Source organism: Solanum dulcamara, chromosome 9, assembly GCF_947179165.1.
Source record: "Solanum dulcamara chromosome 9, daSolDulc1.2, whole genome shotgun sequence".
Taxonomy (NCBI): Eukaryota; Viridiplantae; Streptophyta; class Magnoliopsida; order Solanales; family Solanaceae; genus Solanum; species Solanum dulcamara.
The window spans coordinates 18,794,133-18,812,134 of record NC_077245.1 but is presented as its reverse complement, the minus strand read 5'-3'; the positions used below and the strand labels follow the sequence as shown (position 1 = coordinate 18,812,134).

The 18,002-nt window shown below is 33.7% G+C and overlaps 1 protein-coding gene across 4 annotated transcripts in view; it reads left to right on the top strand.

Annotated features, from left to right (window-relative positions):
- LOC129902084 (phospholipid-transporting ATPase 2) overlaps nt 1-7,081 on the top strand; it is a 56,735-nt gene extending 49,654 nt beyond the window's left edge. For 2 of the 4 annotated variants that reach the window (XM_055977117.1, XM_055977119.1), the window contains 5 exons: nt 4-177; nt 546-597; nt 780-907; nt 4,892-5,042; nt 5,968-7,081. In XM_055977117.1, coding sequence (XP_055833092.1) covers nt 4-177; nt 546-597; nt 780-907; nt 4,892-5,042; nt 5,968-6,303 — 841 coding nt within the window. In that variant the 3' untranslated portion in view covers nt 6,304-7,081. Of the gene's footprint in view, nt 1-3; nt 178-545; nt 598-779; nt 908-3,217; nt 3,381-4,891; nt 5,043-5,967 lie in introns of those variants that run through there. The other 2 variants (XM_055977118.1, XR_008770045.1) reach the window with 2 other exon arrangements.
- The last annotated feature ends 10,921 nt before the right edge of the window (nt 7,082-18,002 follow it).

The window sequence follows — 18,002 nt, the reverse complement described above, 5'->3', positions numbered from 1 at the left end:
CAGCTTCTCATTCATTTCAGGTGTTTCTGGAACAAGCCTTTTCAATTCTGTTAGTTTGATGGCTTATAATGTTTTCTACACAAGTGTTCCTGTTCTAGTCAGTGTCCTTGACAAAGATCTCAGTGAAAGAACAGTAATGCAGCATCCACAAATACTGTTCTATTGCCAAGCAGGAAGGTTTGAGATTCGTGCTCATTGAGTCTTCTGTATCTTAGTACTCTGCTTGCTTTTCATCTATTTCAAAAGTCGCAGTAGGATTATAGCTTTAATTTGGTGGAACTTAGTTTGATTGGATTGCTGCTTTATATTAAACCCAAAACTCCTGGTAGATGGCCAGTGGCCCACACAAACGAAAGGATCGATTACGGTTTTCATACGATCATAAAGATAGAGTAAAATTCTGAACAAAGTTCTTTTGTAGCACTCGCCCGTCTTTTAGTTTTTCTGAAATTGAGTGAAAAAATAAAAAAAAATTATTGATTTAATTTTCATGTTATTTGATATGGTACTAACCTCACTGTTTTGTTTGACTCAAATTTTAACAGGCTTCTTAATCCTAGCACATTTGCTGGATGGTTTGGCCGGTCTCTCTTTCATGTGAGTGCTTTTTGGTTCAAATTTCTAATGTCATTTAGCAGATTCCTTAGAACTGCACATCTATTCTTTTCTAGCATTGGATTTGCAGTCTCGGAAGATTTCGCTTAATTGTCATCTGGTTCTAGTAGTCTATGGTAAACCTAGTTTTAATATAGCCATAATGATTGGAGGTGCTTTTTCAGGCTATTGTTGTCTTTGTCATCACCATACATGCATATGCTTTTGAGAAAAGTGAGATGGAAGAAGCATCCATGGTGGCACTTTCCGGATGTATTTGGTTGCAGGCATTTGTTGTAGCACTGGAAACAAAGTAAGTTTCTATGTTCTAAATTTCACTACCTTATCCACAGATTCTAGCCCCCAGAGCTTGAGTAGGAAAGAGGATACTGGCTGTCACGGGTTGACAGATAAGTGAGAAAGAATCCTTCATAAAAGTTTGGAATTTAATTGGTCCTTGGTTTCTGGCTGGTTTTCAAGCCCATGTCAGCACCCTAGGGTTATGTTTGAAAACCTCACTTTCTTCCCAATAAAAAGAACTACATAGTAAGTGACACAAAGAAAAGGGGAAAACGTTTTACCATCATCGTTGCTACCCTACGTTTCGTGGTTGTGTCGACCTCTGGAAGCTCTCTGTCTGACTTCTATGTCCTATACTATCTTCTTTTGAACTCTTACAAGGAGAGAGCAAGTACACCAACAGGTTAGGCATCGTGATGTTGTGTTGGAAGAGAGAGGTCTAGGATTGGAGCAGTATGGGAAGTTTTTGATGCTGGTTTTTGCGACGTAACTGCCCAAGTTATGCAACCTTTACAACGTTACAAAGAACTTCAAGACATTATAGCTATCCTTGGATTGGAAAAATTATCCGAAGAGGATCGTTTACTCGTAGCAAGAGTGCGAAAAAATTGAGGAAATAAGAGAAGAGGTTTATGGGTGACTTAGATGATTTGATGCATACCAGCACACCTATTTATAGGTGCTAGGCACAATACTCATAATGTTAATTTAATGTGGGATTATATTTTACTTAAGAACGTGACATTTCGAATATTTTAACTCTTAGCGCTTTAACATGTTGTATACATAGTGTTAAGACATATTTCCTCTATCCCAATTATGTGACAATTAGCCTGTTTGGATTGACTTATTTTTAAGCAGTTTATAAGTTGAAAAAAAAGTAGGTGTAGACCAACTTTTTTTTTTGACTTATAAGCTGTTTTTAACTTATAAACTGCTTAAAATAAGTTCATCAAAATAAACCCAACTATTTATTGGGGCTTATTTTAAGCACAAAATGACTTTAAGTTGGCCAGTCAAACACTCAAAAAAAAGGTGAAAACAGCTTATAAGCAGCTTATAAGTCAATCCAAACGGCCTCAATGTTTGATTGGTTATAGAGTTTAAGAAATTACAAAAAACTTAACAAAATATATGCAAAGTAGCAAAAGTATCCTTTCAAATGAGTGGCGTGAGAGTTCCATGTGTCTTTTTAATTTAAATGAGTGGTGGTGAGGGTTCCAACAAGTCATATCATGAAGGATAAAATGGGGATGTTAAGACTAGGTAGTTTTCTAAAAATAAGGTGTCATTCTTTTGGGACAGACTAAAAAGAAAATATCACATAAAACGAGGAATAGTAGTTAAGATAAGTGTACCCTCTCTTAAAGCTCAAGTTTTTAAACGAACACTATTCAACACGGTATTAGAGATACTAGAGGTCTTGGGTCCAAGATACCCTTATCAAAAAGAATTTTTCACATGTTTGATTTATGAAAAAGAACTAGATCCACAAATGAGAAAGTGTGTCATACAGTGTTATCAAAAGCAAAAGGCGCAAAAAAGCTCTAAGGTCCGCTTGGTCTTTAAGCACAAATAAAGTGTGGCCTTTAATGAAGAAAGGCACAAATGGAAAAAACATACAAATTATATGTTTAGTCCAAGACTAATAACTATAAACATGACTAACAAATATATGGACAAAGAAATTGATTTTTTACTATAAAGTGAAATATTAATTGTTTAGTGTGGTGTCTCCAGGAAACACTCATTAACAAGGAAAAGCTTGTCTCAGAGCCTTGATGACGACACTGAAGCGCACATTTAGCGAGGTGAAGCGCTCAACGTATTTTGAGCCTCGCTTCAGAGCTTAAGTGCACTTTAAGCATGCCTTTGACAACACTAGTGTCATGGTTAAATAAATATTATGTGTACCCTCTCTAGCAGCTTACGCTTTTAAATGAGCTAGTCATACAACTGAATCTATAGAAGAGTAGTCAAAAGAGAAAAGCCTACAAAAAGGCCAAAATTTGTTGAGGCTTTAAGCATCAAAACACAATTGAAGTGTTGACTATTGTAAAGCAAAGCACCAATTGAGGAAAAATAAAAAATGGAAAATGCATTACATGAAAATGTAACTATGAGTCTAATTAATTTCAAAGACTATTTTAAATTTCTAGTATAGATAAAAAGATATTTTTATAAGTTTTTGGGCGCTAATTTGCTTTTGAGGAATATCTAATTTCTTGTTGCGAATCACTAAAAGTTCAGTCATGACATTTTCTTAACAACTACTATATCACTTTGTCAATAATATTTATTGTCTATTATCGTGGTTTTAAAGACAGAGCTCATCAGTGAAGATGTGCATGTCTTAGGACCTTGATGCCTACACCAAAGCGGCAACTAAGCAAGCAAAGAACACAATCTGGGATTCATCAAGTTTCAGGGCTTAAATGTACTAAAAGAAAACTTTTGACAACACTGACACAGAGAAAGTAGATAGTCCCCGGAATGGTTTTCGGTAAGCATGCTGGAAAGTCACTGGGAAGGTTTTGATTGTAGAAACTTGTTGGAAAAGTTTTTGTTTCCTGATCTCACTGAAAATGTTTCAGCTGTTAGATCATGTGGGACAAATTTCTAGTTGACAAATATTTTCGAAATATTGGTGTGGAGGACCTACATTAGGGTAGAAGGCTAGTACATAGTCTCGTTATTCCTCCTTATTAGTAGGCGCATTAGCGCACTATAATTTCTTGTGCTCTGCTTTCTCTTGTTATCTATTACTTTCTGTACTTTGATTACTCTATTTTATCTGTGTGTTCTCGTTATTTGCTTTCCCATATCGCTTTGAACTTCTTAGCCTTATCTAACCTCTCTTATGCTTTTATTGAGCCGAGGGTCTTTCGGAAACAGCCGTCCTACCTTGGTAGGAGTAAGGTGTGCGTACACTTTACCCTCCCCAGACCCCACGTTGTGGGATTTCACTGGGTTGTTGTTGGCTGGGAAAATGCTGGTGCTTTTGTAATAGTTATCCAAGAGAGGTATGGTGCCACTGGAGAAGAAACACGAGAAAAAGGTGTGGTTATGGCGATACATAGGAACTAAGAGTACTTGAATTAAGAAAAAGACATGAAGGAAAACCATGTCAATCCAATTTCAGAAACCATTCTAAATTTCTGCTGCAGAGGCAAAGATACGGTTTTTAGTTTCAGAGTGGGATTTTCTAAATTTCAAACTTGTAATTCCTAATAGCTAATATAAGTGTCCATAGTGTATTGACTGTGGTGACAATTTCTAGTTTAGTTCTATTCAAGATAGAGCACCACTTAAGCAAGGTGGATCACTCATTACCTACACTGCACGTAGTCTCTCAGCTTAATATTCCTCAAAGCATGCCCTTAACAATACTGATGGTGATTTGGATGGAAAGGGGAAAGGGTGAAGCTGGTGGGTGTGGCCAAAGATTGGGGTGGCAAAGATAGAGACTGATTGTCTAAGTATCATTGTTCTTTTTGCTATAATTGTTACATTACTATTTTGATGAGTCCTCTTGAAGGGTCGTCTCTTTTCCTTTTTTCTTGTGGTCTATTGTTTCCTCTTTCTCCAACTTTGCCTCTAGAAATTATTAGGATAGTCATGTGAGGCTAATTTTTTATTGGAAAGTATGCTGAATTGGTTGGTGGTGAGTGTAAGGACTAACTTCATAAAATAAGGATCCAATTAGCACAATTTAGGGACCAGATCGCAACAACAGTCCTACATTTGAGACCCTAAATATGATTTTTCTAAACTCAAAATGAAGTTTTATCTGTGAAGGAAAAAGTTTGGCCGATAACCAGTGAAAGCAGAAGTGGGTACATTTCTTGATAGTATCATTTTCACCTCCCCAGTGAGTTACTATATAAATCTTTATTTAGTTGGACAACACCTATGTGTATTAGTGCTTGCAATGCATGGTAGTATGCAATATTGGTCTTAAATCTCTAGGGAACTAACTTTGCCTCAATGTTTACAGTTCTTTCACAATATTGCAACACATTGCCATATGGGGAAATCTTGTTGCTTTTTATGTCATCAATTGGATTGTCAGTGCCTTCCCATCCTCTGGCCTGTATACAATAATGTTTCGCTTATGTAGACAGCCGTCATACTGGATTACTATATTTGTAAGTTAACTTTTTCTATCTTCTTTTTTCATGTAGTGTTCAAATCCTTTATTGGTATCACGATGTTTCCAAAGTGATTATCTATTGTCTACAGTTCAAAAGGTTTTTTTTTTCCAAGTAATTCAGAAATTATTTAACTCTATGGTTCATACTTCTGAATTTGAAGCTCTAAAGATTGGGTTTTACTTTTATAACCATGATGAGTATGCTTAACAAAAACACAGTCAGAGTCGAGATAATGCTTCAGAATTGAGTCCATCCAGTTTTTTTATTGTAGAATGTGGCTGGGCAGAAAGTTTTAGGAGATGACTTACTATTACTCCAGCAGTTAGAAGAAATATTTGTAGTTGGGTACTTTGTTTGATTGGAGAAACATTACCTAAGAGTTGATTTCAAATTGTTGCATGAACAAGTTCTTTAACACTTCAAAATGTAATGAATAGGCTAAGTTTAAAATAATCTAGTATGTCTGAAAAGAATGTGTCATGTTACTTGGGACAGGTGCAGTTAGCCTTCAGATTGTTCTGGCATGATATCATTCTATTCATCATCTTTCCTTGTTGATCCAAAAATATGTTAGTATAAGCATTTCACGAATAGCGATGCTGTGATTTTGTAAATCTTTGTTTAAATATCGATCCGTTGTAGTAGATCACCAATGCTAGAAAGTGTAATAGCTTCTGAAAGTCAATTCTCCTGCAAATTGATTACAAATTGACTGAAAAGTATTCTATAATCTACTCATTTCTATATGCCAAAGGTTATAAGGTGCTTCTAATTGTTATATGAAATGCTTTGTTACATCTAATTAGATGGAATGCTCCTTTTAAGCAATTATTTTACCGGAGGAAAGTAGTTTTGTTATTCCATCTTTTAGTGAATCATACTACAACAGAACTTATTCTGGCTTACCTTCCCATTTCAGATCATTGTTGCAGCTGGCATGGGTCCAGTGCTAGCTTTGAAGTACTTCAGGTATACCTACAGATCTAGTAAAATTAACATACTTCAGCAAGCCGAACGTATGGGAGGACCTATATTGTCGCTGGGTAATATAGAGCCTCAATCACGATCTTTGGATAAAGATGTTTCACCTTTATCAATTTCTCAACCCAAGAACCGTACGTCAGTCTACGAACCACTGCTCTCAGATTCTCCTAGTGCTACAAGGCGTTCTTTTGGACCAGGGGCTCCATTTGATTTCTTTCAGTCCCAAGCCCGATTATCATCAAATTATACGAGAAACTGCAAGGACAACTAATATTAACAGTTCATCTGGAAGGACATGTGGAATTATGCATATTACATGTAGAAAAGATACTACACAGAGGACACTAACTGCTGATCCTTTCTTTTCAAATGACCAGCATCTTAATCTATTTTCTGTGTTGCGCGTATTAGAGTTGCATCAAACTGCCAATATCATGATCTGGGGCCACTGTATTTTGGCAGCTTATGCTGTAAAGATCAGGACTTATTACTGTTCCCAGGGTATGAAGATGCAACAGCATAGCACGATATTGATTCTTGTTTGGAGGAAACAGTGAACATTTCACAGATTCTGACACCCCATTTTTAGGGTGATATTAATTTACATAATCTACTCAATTAGAATGGAGTCAGAGAGATCTATCCATCACAGAAATATACCCAGCATCATTTCCACATTTTTGTTTCTTACGGGTTGATGCTATTGACTGGATTTGTAGAATATTAGGGACAGCGATCGGCTGGAAACCTCGATTTTTGGAACGAAGTTCCTGCATATCAATTGCAGTGATGTTTATAAGTCAGATTGGAAATGGTAATGCTGACATAAAGATCTTTCGCAGTTGTTGAAATGTTTTTATCTTTGCATAGATATTCCTTGTGACCTGTGGGTGATCTTTGTGACATTACACTACGTAACTATAATACGGATGGAAATTCAATAAAGACGTAATAACAAGAAATGTTGGATGTTGTATTTGTTTTGTTACCATTTTTTTTCTAGAATAAGTAGTTAATTATGGAAATGCTTCATTTTTTAGTTGCAATAAGAGTTCAATACTTTTATTTATGCCGTTATTTAAAGCTTTATGATAATTGAAATTTATGGGATACTTTCATTTGTTAGAAAGAAGATTGATAGTAGGGTTTTCTTAATTTTTTTGTTTATATAGAGAGTATTATTAGCTACACAGGTAGATATAATAGCTACTACATTCACACGGTAATATTTTACGAAAAAGAACCCATGAGAAAAATTCTATTGAAAGAAAAAGAGGGCACACATCTAATAGTGTGCATTATTGGTTTGTTTCATTAAAAATCTTAGGAAAATTAAAATGGACAGAATTTTAGTTTTAAAAAAAAGTAATGTGTATTCTATTCCCTCTAATGATAACATCACTTTGTATTGCATTTCAATCACGTTTACCAGTTTCATGAGTGTTGAGGTTGACATTACTTTATAGTGAAGAAATTTGCCAAATTATCACTTGAACAAATTTTTTGATTTGGTCTAACAACTCTAGGTAGGGTTGTACAGGGCAAACCGATAAACCGCATCAAATCGACAAATCAAACAAAACTGGAAAAAAAACCCGACTAGTGGTTTGGTTTGACTTGGTTTGGTGTTTGGAAAAAAAACTCAACCATTATAGGGTTGGTTTGGTTTTAACTAAAAAAAAGTCAAACCGAACCCAAACCAACCCGATTATAGATATGCTACTTTTAAATTATATTATACATAAAAATATTTATTAAAATGTAATTTATAAATATTTTTTTAAAATTTTTCATAATTTTTATTTTCTTTCTTACATTTAGATTTGGATTTGAGAAACTCATCTAAATAATATACAAAAAAAGCTCATCTTATAAAGTTATATTATAAAGTTAAAACTTCAAACAGTGTTCTGCCTCCATCTTATATGTTGATATTTTGTATTAGAACTCTTTTTAAGAAGTACTGCTCTGTATTTTTTATTAGATACTATGAAAAATTCGAGAAACCCAAAAAAACCCGAAAAAACCGAAAAACCCGAAAAAACCCGAGAAAAATTGATATCGAAAAACTCGACTTTTATTGATTTGATTTGATTTATAAATTTATTAACCCGACACAAATAATTTGATTTGTAAAAAATCCAAACCGACCCGATCTATGTACACTCCTATCTCTAGGAATAGAATCATAAAAGGTCATAGGTTTGCGAGGGGGTTTGGTTACTTATATATACCTTTTTCTAAGACAAATTCAATTATTTTAACACTATATTATTCACATTGAGCATTCACTCAAATGTTATTTTTTTCTTTTATGTTTACTTGTTTACTCAAAGTTTTATTTTAATAGTATTGATATTATTTTACAATATTGCATACAACAAAATTCGATATACATGTACTTCTGCAAAAGAGAGAGGAAAAAGAGAATGACTTTTTTTTTTATTTCGACAAAAATAAAAGTTCTGAGAAACACAAGATATTTATTTTTAGGGATATTTCTTGTTATATCCCAAAAAAGAAAATTATTAACCATTAGATATTTCATCACTTTCATACCCCTCATTTTTAAATATTTCGCGCATTTGATACCATGGGAGTATATAATATACTCTGATGGTATCAAGTTATACTTTGATAGTATCAAAAAGGAACTGCTTGATAAATTGTTTTGATGGTATCAAAGAGGAACAGGGGAAGATGCACTGACATAAATACACGTTTGATGCCATTAAAGTATATATATACTCTGATGGTATCAAGAAGGAAAAGACAGCGTTTCAGCGAAACTGCTTGATATCATCAGAGTATATTATACTCTGATGGTATCAAGAAGAAACTGATTGGGTAAATATTTTGGATCATGAATCTATTAAGGATAAATAGTTTGGATTAAATCTAATTTGAATAAATAGTTTCACAATTGATCTATTAAATATAATTTTCTTGAAATTATGACTTGCACATGTTAAAGAAAGACATGAACATGATAGCAATACATATAATTTATAGTGCATTCTGATAGCTTTCCATTAATATGTCAGTTTTTTGAGTATTTTTAAAAAAATTAAGAAGGGTGATTTAGTAAAACATACAATATTGTTAGACCTTATTAAAATTCAGCTTCATCAAAAATTCTCATAACCGCTCCCGTCCCATCAACAATTTCACTATACATTGGTCTCTCCACTTATTTTTTTCTATCTTTCATCCAACTCAATCCTTTCGTGACTTTTTCACTCACTATCCTAATATTTTGATTAATAAAATAAAGACTGAATCTTTATCCAATCGTCTTCAATCTTTTCTTTGCTTTGGACAACTTCTATGTATGTTTAAAGCATTTAGGAACTTGATTTCATTATTTCTATTTTATGACTTAATTCTATATATTTTCACTAGTAATTCCTAAATTCAACGCCTTATAAAATCTGCTCGTTTTTATCTATCTTTATTTTTAATTTTGACATATCCATTTAAGTTCTAATCCCGGGGATTTTCAATTCAAGTTCCTAAACTCAAGTTTAGGTTGAACATTTCAAGGAATAGAATCATAAAAAGTCATGGGGTTGGGGGTTGGGGGCAGTTACTTATGCTATTTTCCTAAGACAAATCCGATCATCTTGACAAGCAACATTATATTATTCACATTGAACGTTCACAAACACGTTATTTTTTCTTTTATATGTATTTATTTATTCAAAGTTTTATTTTAATAGTATTGATATTATTTTATCATATTGTAAATAACAAAACTCAATATATATGTGCAATACAAGAGTCGAGATAATTGTACTTTTAAAAAAAGGGATGAAAAAGAAAATGGTTTTTTTTTATAAAAAAAGGAGTCACGAGAAATTAAACACAACATGTTTTAGGAGCTCCCCTTACTATCTGATCTTTCAATTCATCTCTCAAGAGACTTGAAGAAGATGATAAGTTGTATTTTTGGAGCTCTCTGTAACATGGGAGAAGATTGATTTTTCTTTCTTTAATGTAAGGTATTGTAATTTTAATCCCTTGTCAAGATGGTGACGGAGAAATATCATGGTTTTGGCACGGTCTTGACTAGATGTCATATTGTCATCTTTGATGGTGTCTGCCAGACCCATCGATTCTAGGTGTATTTCGGCATCTAGTGCCCATGATGAGTAGTCTTTTTCAAATATATCAAGAGCAATAAATTTAAGTTTAGAGATATTAGACATTTTAAAAAAAATAAATTCTTACCATTTTGTTACCTGTTTAAAATAGCTCAAAGTGATGAAATTTCGTGCTGATAACGTGTTATAAAACAAACAAACTTAGCAATTAATAAAAAAGAGAGACAGTTAAAAAAAAGTTGAGAAAATATCAATAATGACAATTCTTTAAATCAGTGTATGTATTACAATCTACGCAAGGCTATTTATAGCATTAAAAGTTATAAAAATAAGGGAGATAGCTATGACAATTTGCCATTACTCAGTCTCTTAAAGAAAGTGGAACATCTATTACTTTTCTTTCATACACAGAACATTTATTTTTATGACAGATTATGACTTGCACGTGTGAAAGATACTCACGAACATAATAGCAATACACATCATTGACAGTACATTTTGATAGTTTTTATTAATATATAACATTTTTGAGTAATTTTTAGAATTAATGAAAAATGATCAAAACTATCCTTCAACTATTTGAAATAGAGCATATATATTCTTAAATTATATTCTGGCTCAAAAATACCCTTCATGTCATACTATTGGCTCGAAAATACCCTTCAAGTCATACTATTGGCTCACTTCTACCCCTTTATTTGACGGAATAAAATGTGGCATCTCATGTGTATTAATTTATGCCACATAGGATCTTCACATAGGCACCCCACCACATTCCATCAATTAAAATATCCAAACTCACCTATTAAAAGATCCAAACCTATCATTGACTCCCGTAGTTATGGTTTTCTTGACTCTCGCAGTTATCGTTTTCTTGACTCCTGTAGTTATGGCTGCCATAATTAATTTGCAGCAGTTTTTAAATAACTTCCATAACAATTTGCGGCAGTCAAACACCCCTGCTTGTTGGCCTTGCTTTAGGAAGAACACTTCAGCTACTTCTCAAGCATCTACTGATCACGTTGAACGTACGATTATGTTGCTTTGCAGCTCACTCCAAGCCCGACTGCACCCATCTTCTTCCTAGAAAAGCACATGCTTGATCAAGTAGCACATTTGCTTAATTTTCATTTTGAAAAATTAAACCTATCACCCTTTATTAGCTATGTCTACTGAATGAAAACTATAATTTAGCAAATTAAATAGTCAATTAATAGTTTACTTAAAAACTGTTGCAAATTAATTGTGGCAGCTATAACCACGGGAGTCAATGATGGGTTTGGGTCTTTTAATTGATTGGGTGGGGTGGGTGCTTATGTGGAGATCTTAAATGGCGTAAATTAATACACATGGGATGCCACATTTCATTCCGTCAAATGGAGAGGTAGAAGTGAGTCAATAGTATAACGTGAAAGGTATTTTTGAGTCAATAGTGAGTATTTTTGAGCCAGAATATAATTTAAGGATATATATGCTCTATTACAAATAATTAAAAAGTAATTTTGACCTTTTTCCGTAAAATTAATAAGGGTGATTTAATAAAGCAAAGAACATTGTTAGACCCTATAAAATTCAACTTCATCGAATACCCTCATAGCCACTCCTGTCCTATCAATTTCACTATACATTGGTCTCTCCACCTACTTTTCTCATCTTTCACGCAACTCATGGCCGCAACTGTCCCCTCACATGACTTTTTTTCTCATTACCCCAACATTTCAACTAATAAAATAAAGTGTGAATATTTTGTCTTGCCGTCTTTAATCTTCCCTTTGTTTTGCACAATTTTAGTGCATGTCTCAAGCATTTAAAGATGTCAATCTGAGATTTAATTATTCATTGACATCTAATTTTTTATTTTTGTATTTCCTATTTTATGACTTAATTCTAAAGATTTTCACTAGTAATTTCTAGATTTGGCACCATAAAAAATCTACTATTCTTACATATTTTTATTTTCAATTTAGGCATGTCGATTTAAGTTCTAATCTATTTTTCATGGACTTCCAATTCATGTACCTAACCATTTAAATCTTGATACGCCACACAATATTATCCACATTGAACATTCACTAAAATGTTATTTTTTTCTTTCATGTGTACTTATTTATTCAAAGTTTTATTTTAATAGTATTGATACTATTTTAGTATATTGCATATAACAAAATTCGATATACACGTGCAACACAAGTGTCATTCAGGACGTTCTGTCATTGTTGTGTGTCCTTCTCTTTCATCACATCGATGTGGATTGCCTCATGAAACAACAATAGAACTTTTCCAAATATTTGTAATTTGTGGTCTAATAAGACAACGTCTTGCTTCGAAAATAGGAGTTGCTAAGAGTAAATTAAAGAAACAGAGTCGATTGTATGAAAATCCTGCAAGAAGTTATTTAGGGACATCCTGTATTGTCGAATAGATGACCCACACTACATAGATTAAGTATATAGACATTCCAACCCATTTTAGTGAAGGAGCGTGCTATTTGTTTACGTCCATTGGTTTGCAATGGATTCAATGCCGATTTTGATTGAGCTCAAATGGTTGTTCCTGTACCTTGCGATTGTGCAAATTCCTAAAGGATTGGATAAATAATCTAATTTTATTAAGTGATTTATTGTCCTGTGGTCTTTGATCTTTCCTTTGTTTTGCACAATTTTCTATGCATGTCTCAAGAATTTAAAGATGTAAATCTCAGATCTAATCTTTGATTTTATGGTTTCTATTTTATGGATTAATTCTTAAGATTTTCACTTGTAATTTTTAGATTTGGCACCATAAAAAATATGTTATTCTTACCTATCTTTATTTTCAATTTAGGAATGTCGATATAAGTTCTAATCCATTTTTCAGGGATTTCTAATTCAAGTACCTAAGATAAAGATTTGGTTGGGAAGGGGGAGGGGGCTTGGTACTTATGCCTTTTCTCTAAGACTAATCCAATCATTTTAATTAAATCTTGACAAGCAATACTATATTATCCCCATTGAACATTCACTAAAATGTTATTTTTTCTTTGGCGAGTACTTATGTATTCAAATTTTATTTTAATACTGATATTATTTTATGATATTGCATGTAACAAAATTTGATATACATGTGCAACACAAGTGTCGCTCCGGAGGTTTTCTCATTTTCATGGGTCCTTCGCTTTCATTACATCGAGATGGATTGTCTTGTAATATAGCAATAGAACTTTTTTAGACATTTAAAATTTGTGGACTAATTAGATAACATCTTACTTTGAATATAGAAGTTACTTAGAGTAAAATTCAAGAAAAAGAACCAATCGTATGAGAAATCTTTCAAGAAGTTATGCAGGGACATCCTGTCTTTCTGAATAGAGCACCCACGCTACATGAATTAGGCATATCGGCATTCCAATCCATTTTAGTGGAAGGGCATGCTATTATTTTTTTTACATCCTTTAGTTTGCAATTGATTCAATATCGATTTTGATGGAGATCAAATAGTTGTTCGTGTACATTTATCCTTGGGATTACGGATTGTTAAAAAAAATAAAAAAATAATCTACTTTCATTAAGTAATTTATAGTCTTGACATCTTTGATCTTTCCTTTGTTTTCCTTTGTTTTGCACAATCTTCCCGTGTATGTCTCAGCATTTAAGCATGTCTATATGAGATCAAATCTTTGATTTTATTGTTTTATATTTTATGGCTTAATTCTAAAGATTTCTGCAAGTAATTCCTAGATTTGGCAGCATAAAAAATTTGCTGTTCTTACCTATTTTTATTTTCAATTTAGGCATGTTGATTTAATTTCTAATACATTTTTTTATATAGATTTTCAATTCATGTGCCTAAGATGAATATTTGGTTCATTTAAATCTTGACAAGCAATACTATCTTGAACATTCACTAAAATGTTTGTTTTTTCATATACACCTATTTATTCAAAGATTTTTTTAATAGTATTGATATTATTTTATCATATTGCATATAACAAAACTTGATATACACGTGCAAAACCAGTGTCATTCAGGATGTTTTGTCATTGTCGTCGGTCCTTCACTTTAATTACATCGATGTGAATTGTCTCATGAAATTGCAAAAGAACTTTTTACAGATATTTGTTATTCATGGTCTAATTAGACGACATCCTACTTCAAAAATAGGATTTTCTAAGAGTAAAATTCAAGAAACATAGTCGATTGTATATCCTTCAAGAAGTAATGTAGGGACATCATGTATTGCTGAATAGAGCATCCACACTGCATAGATTAGGCATTCCAATTCATTTTAGTAGAGGAAAGCACTATTTATTTACATCCATTAGTTTGCGATGAATTCAATGCCGCTTTTGATGGAGATCAAATGGATGTTTATGTACCTTTATCCTTGAGATTATGGAATTTACGAAAGGATTGGAAAAATAATCTACTTTTATTAATGATTTATTGTCCTGCCATGTTTGATCTTTCCTTTATTTTGCACAATCTTCTATGAATGTTTCAAGAATTTAAGAATGTCAATCTCAGATCTAATCTTTGATCTTTATGTTTTTCTATTTTATTGCTTTATTCTAAAGATTTCCACTAGTAATTTCTAGATTTGGCACCATAAGAAATATGTTATTCTTACCTATCTTTATTTCAATTTAGGCAATTTGATTTAAGTTCTAATCAATTTTTCAGGGATTTCCAATTCAAGTACCTAAGATAAAGATTTAATTGGGGGGAGGGGGTGTTATGTCGGAAAAAGACGGTTTAAAATTAATTTCAACTTTTAGAGAAAAAATCGATTTTAGAAAAAGAAGAGTCTCCACTTAATTTTTTAAAGAAATTAAAAAAACTTAATTGAAAAGACCTTAACAGATTTAAGTCTTAAAAATTAGAGAAAATGGGTAAGGGTTCAAATTTCCACTTTGAGAAGGTGTTAGCACTCAAAATGGCCGCTAACGTGCGGTTATCCTACGATTTGAAACTTATTTGACTAACTTTGAAAAAATTACTTGTAAGTAGTAAAGATAAATATATTTATTTGAGCAATAAATCAACTTGAAATACTTGAGATAATTTATCAAGAAAATGTACTCTATTAAATGACTAAGTAAATGAATTTTAAATATGTTTAAAGAGAATTAGTAGATCTAATGTATTTTAACTAAATTAAAGGCGATTAATACTTTGATTAAATAAGAAAAATCACTTGGGCTATTTAGGGAAAAATTAATTTAGAGAAAGACACTTTAAACTCAATTGATTTGAAAGAACATCAATTTAAAACCTTTAAGAGAAAACTAAAATATCTCTCTCTCTACAATACTCTCCTTTCTCTCTATACTCAAACGCCGACAACACACAGAGCTGCCGGAATGGCCCTAATGCCGCCGGCGGCACTCCGCAGACCACCGGACTTAGTCCAAGAGGAGCGTCTCTCACCCAGGAACAAGACCCAACTGGAATCAACACCTAATTCCATTCGTAGTTCTTCGTATATCGGCTACAACACTGCGACACCTGTAGAGATTTCGAAGGAGCAACTAGCTTGGGCACAAATTGGGCACAAAAAATCATCTTCTGGTCACAAAATAGAAGCAATGGTGAAACTCAGGGTAAAGACGCGGAGTCTGATTCTAAACAAACAGATACACAACAAATCTCAAACGATTTCACACTCCCAATCAGAAAATATGGGGATACCCAAGGTGACTCGGATACTGAGAGTGGTTCTTCTGATAAAGAGTTCTCTAACTCAGATGAGAATTTCTTGAATTTGAAGAGATTCAACACAGGTACACAAAATGTGGAGGACTCGGCGAGCGTATCAACTGGTGCTGGAAATGCCACACAGGAAAGGATCTCGAAACAGTCGAATGTCGACAGTGAAGAAACGACAAGGAGCAATATCCAAATCAATCCAAGTAAGAGTGTATCTATTCCGATTGAACATAAGTCGAAAGAGGTAACCCATTCTGTATAACAAGAGGTTAAGAATAATAAGGAAAATAAGGGTGAAAATGAGTTGAATCCTATCGCTATAGAAACTGATACTCAGGACAACATAGAAAAAAATGATGCATGTAATAACAGTACCAAGATTAATCATAACAATTCAGCATCTAACAAGACTCAACTCCCTCATGACCTTACCAAGCTAACATCCAACTTTGTTAAACACAACCCTCAGTATAAACCAAATATCCAAAATTCAAATGACAAACCTCCCACAAAACCAAAACAGCTACCCCAGTTGCAGAGCTCCAAAATAGATTCTGTCCCAGAACCAAGTCCATTCACAGTTATACAAACTTATGCGACTAGACTAAGAGTTAACCAAAATAGTACTGAAGCGCCTATTAATATTTCACCTCCTGTCTACACCACAAGACAGGGCCTACCAGCTATAATCTATAAAAAGGAAGACTTTTTTGTGAAACTTGCGTCTAGATGTAAGTATACTTTAATAGGAAAATTCACCAATACAATGCCCAAGATAGAGCTTATCAGAAGAAGCTTTATTCAGCAGACTCAACTCACGGGAGGTGTCAAAATTGTACATTTCAATGCAAGACACATTTACATTGATCTTGATAATGAGGAAGATCATATTTCAGTCTGGAATAAACAGAAAATGTATATTGATGGGCAACTTATGCGACTACAATTGTGGACTCCAACCTTCAGGCCAGAGGAGGAAACTCCTATCGTACCAGTTTGGGTTATACTACCAGAACTACCGTGGCATTGTTACAATAAAGAGTTTATAACCACCCTTTTAGACCCGATTGGTAAAACCCTGTACCTGGATGCAGCATCTCTTAAAAAAACTAGAGGTAGTGTTGCAAAAGTAAGGATACAAATGGATATCACCAAGGAAAGGCCTCAACATGTATGGTTAGGAATTGATGAAGAGGATCACAATAAAGGCAGATGGCAAGCTATACAATATGAAGGTTTACCTGAATACTGTTCTTATTGTAAGCATCAAGGACATACTATGACAAGATGTAATGTCAAGAGGAGAGATGAAGAAAGGAAAAAAGCTGAAGAAGCAAGGAATAATAAAACCAGAAAAGAAAATGACAACCAGGTATGTCCCTTAACCACTGTACAAATGCCTGAGAATAATATATCTTTAACTAATGCAGGTACAAAAGAAAATCAAGCTGGGAGACAGAGACAACACCAAAATAGGAACAAAAACAAGGAGGAACAACAAGAATGGCAAATTCAGAAAAAACCAAGACAGAAGGAACAACAAAAGAATGTTCAATCAAAGCAGAATCTAGCAAAGCAAACAGGTATTGACTTATCTCTCCCATCCCCCCAAGTCCCCATTAATGGCTTAGATGCTGATGCAAATGACATAATGGATGACGACTGCAACAAAAAAAAGGAAGGATTCAGGTATTGACTTATCTCTCCCACACCCCCAAGTCCCCATTAATGATTTAGATGCTAACACAAATGACACACTGGATGATGACTACAATACGACAAAAAGGAAGGATTCAGGTATTGACTTATCTCTCCCACACCCCCAAGTCCCGATTATTGGTTTAAATGCTGACACAAATGATACACTTGAGGATGACTGCAATATTACAAAAATGAAGGAGCCAGGTATTGACTTATCTCTCCCACAGCCCCATGGCTCCCCCAATAATTTTAATGTTATGAATGATGTAGCTGTTGTAGTTTATGGAGGTGAGGATAGGGGAATACAGGAGGAACCCACTAACTTGCAGGAAGGGGTTACCAGAGGGAGAGAAAGTACTTTGGTTGACCCTAGGAAAGACATTAGAGCTCCTGCTACCACAGAGGTAACTACTACAACTGTAACCAGAAAGGAGGGGCACAATGAATACTCAAAACAAGAAGAGGACTGCTACACAATGGAT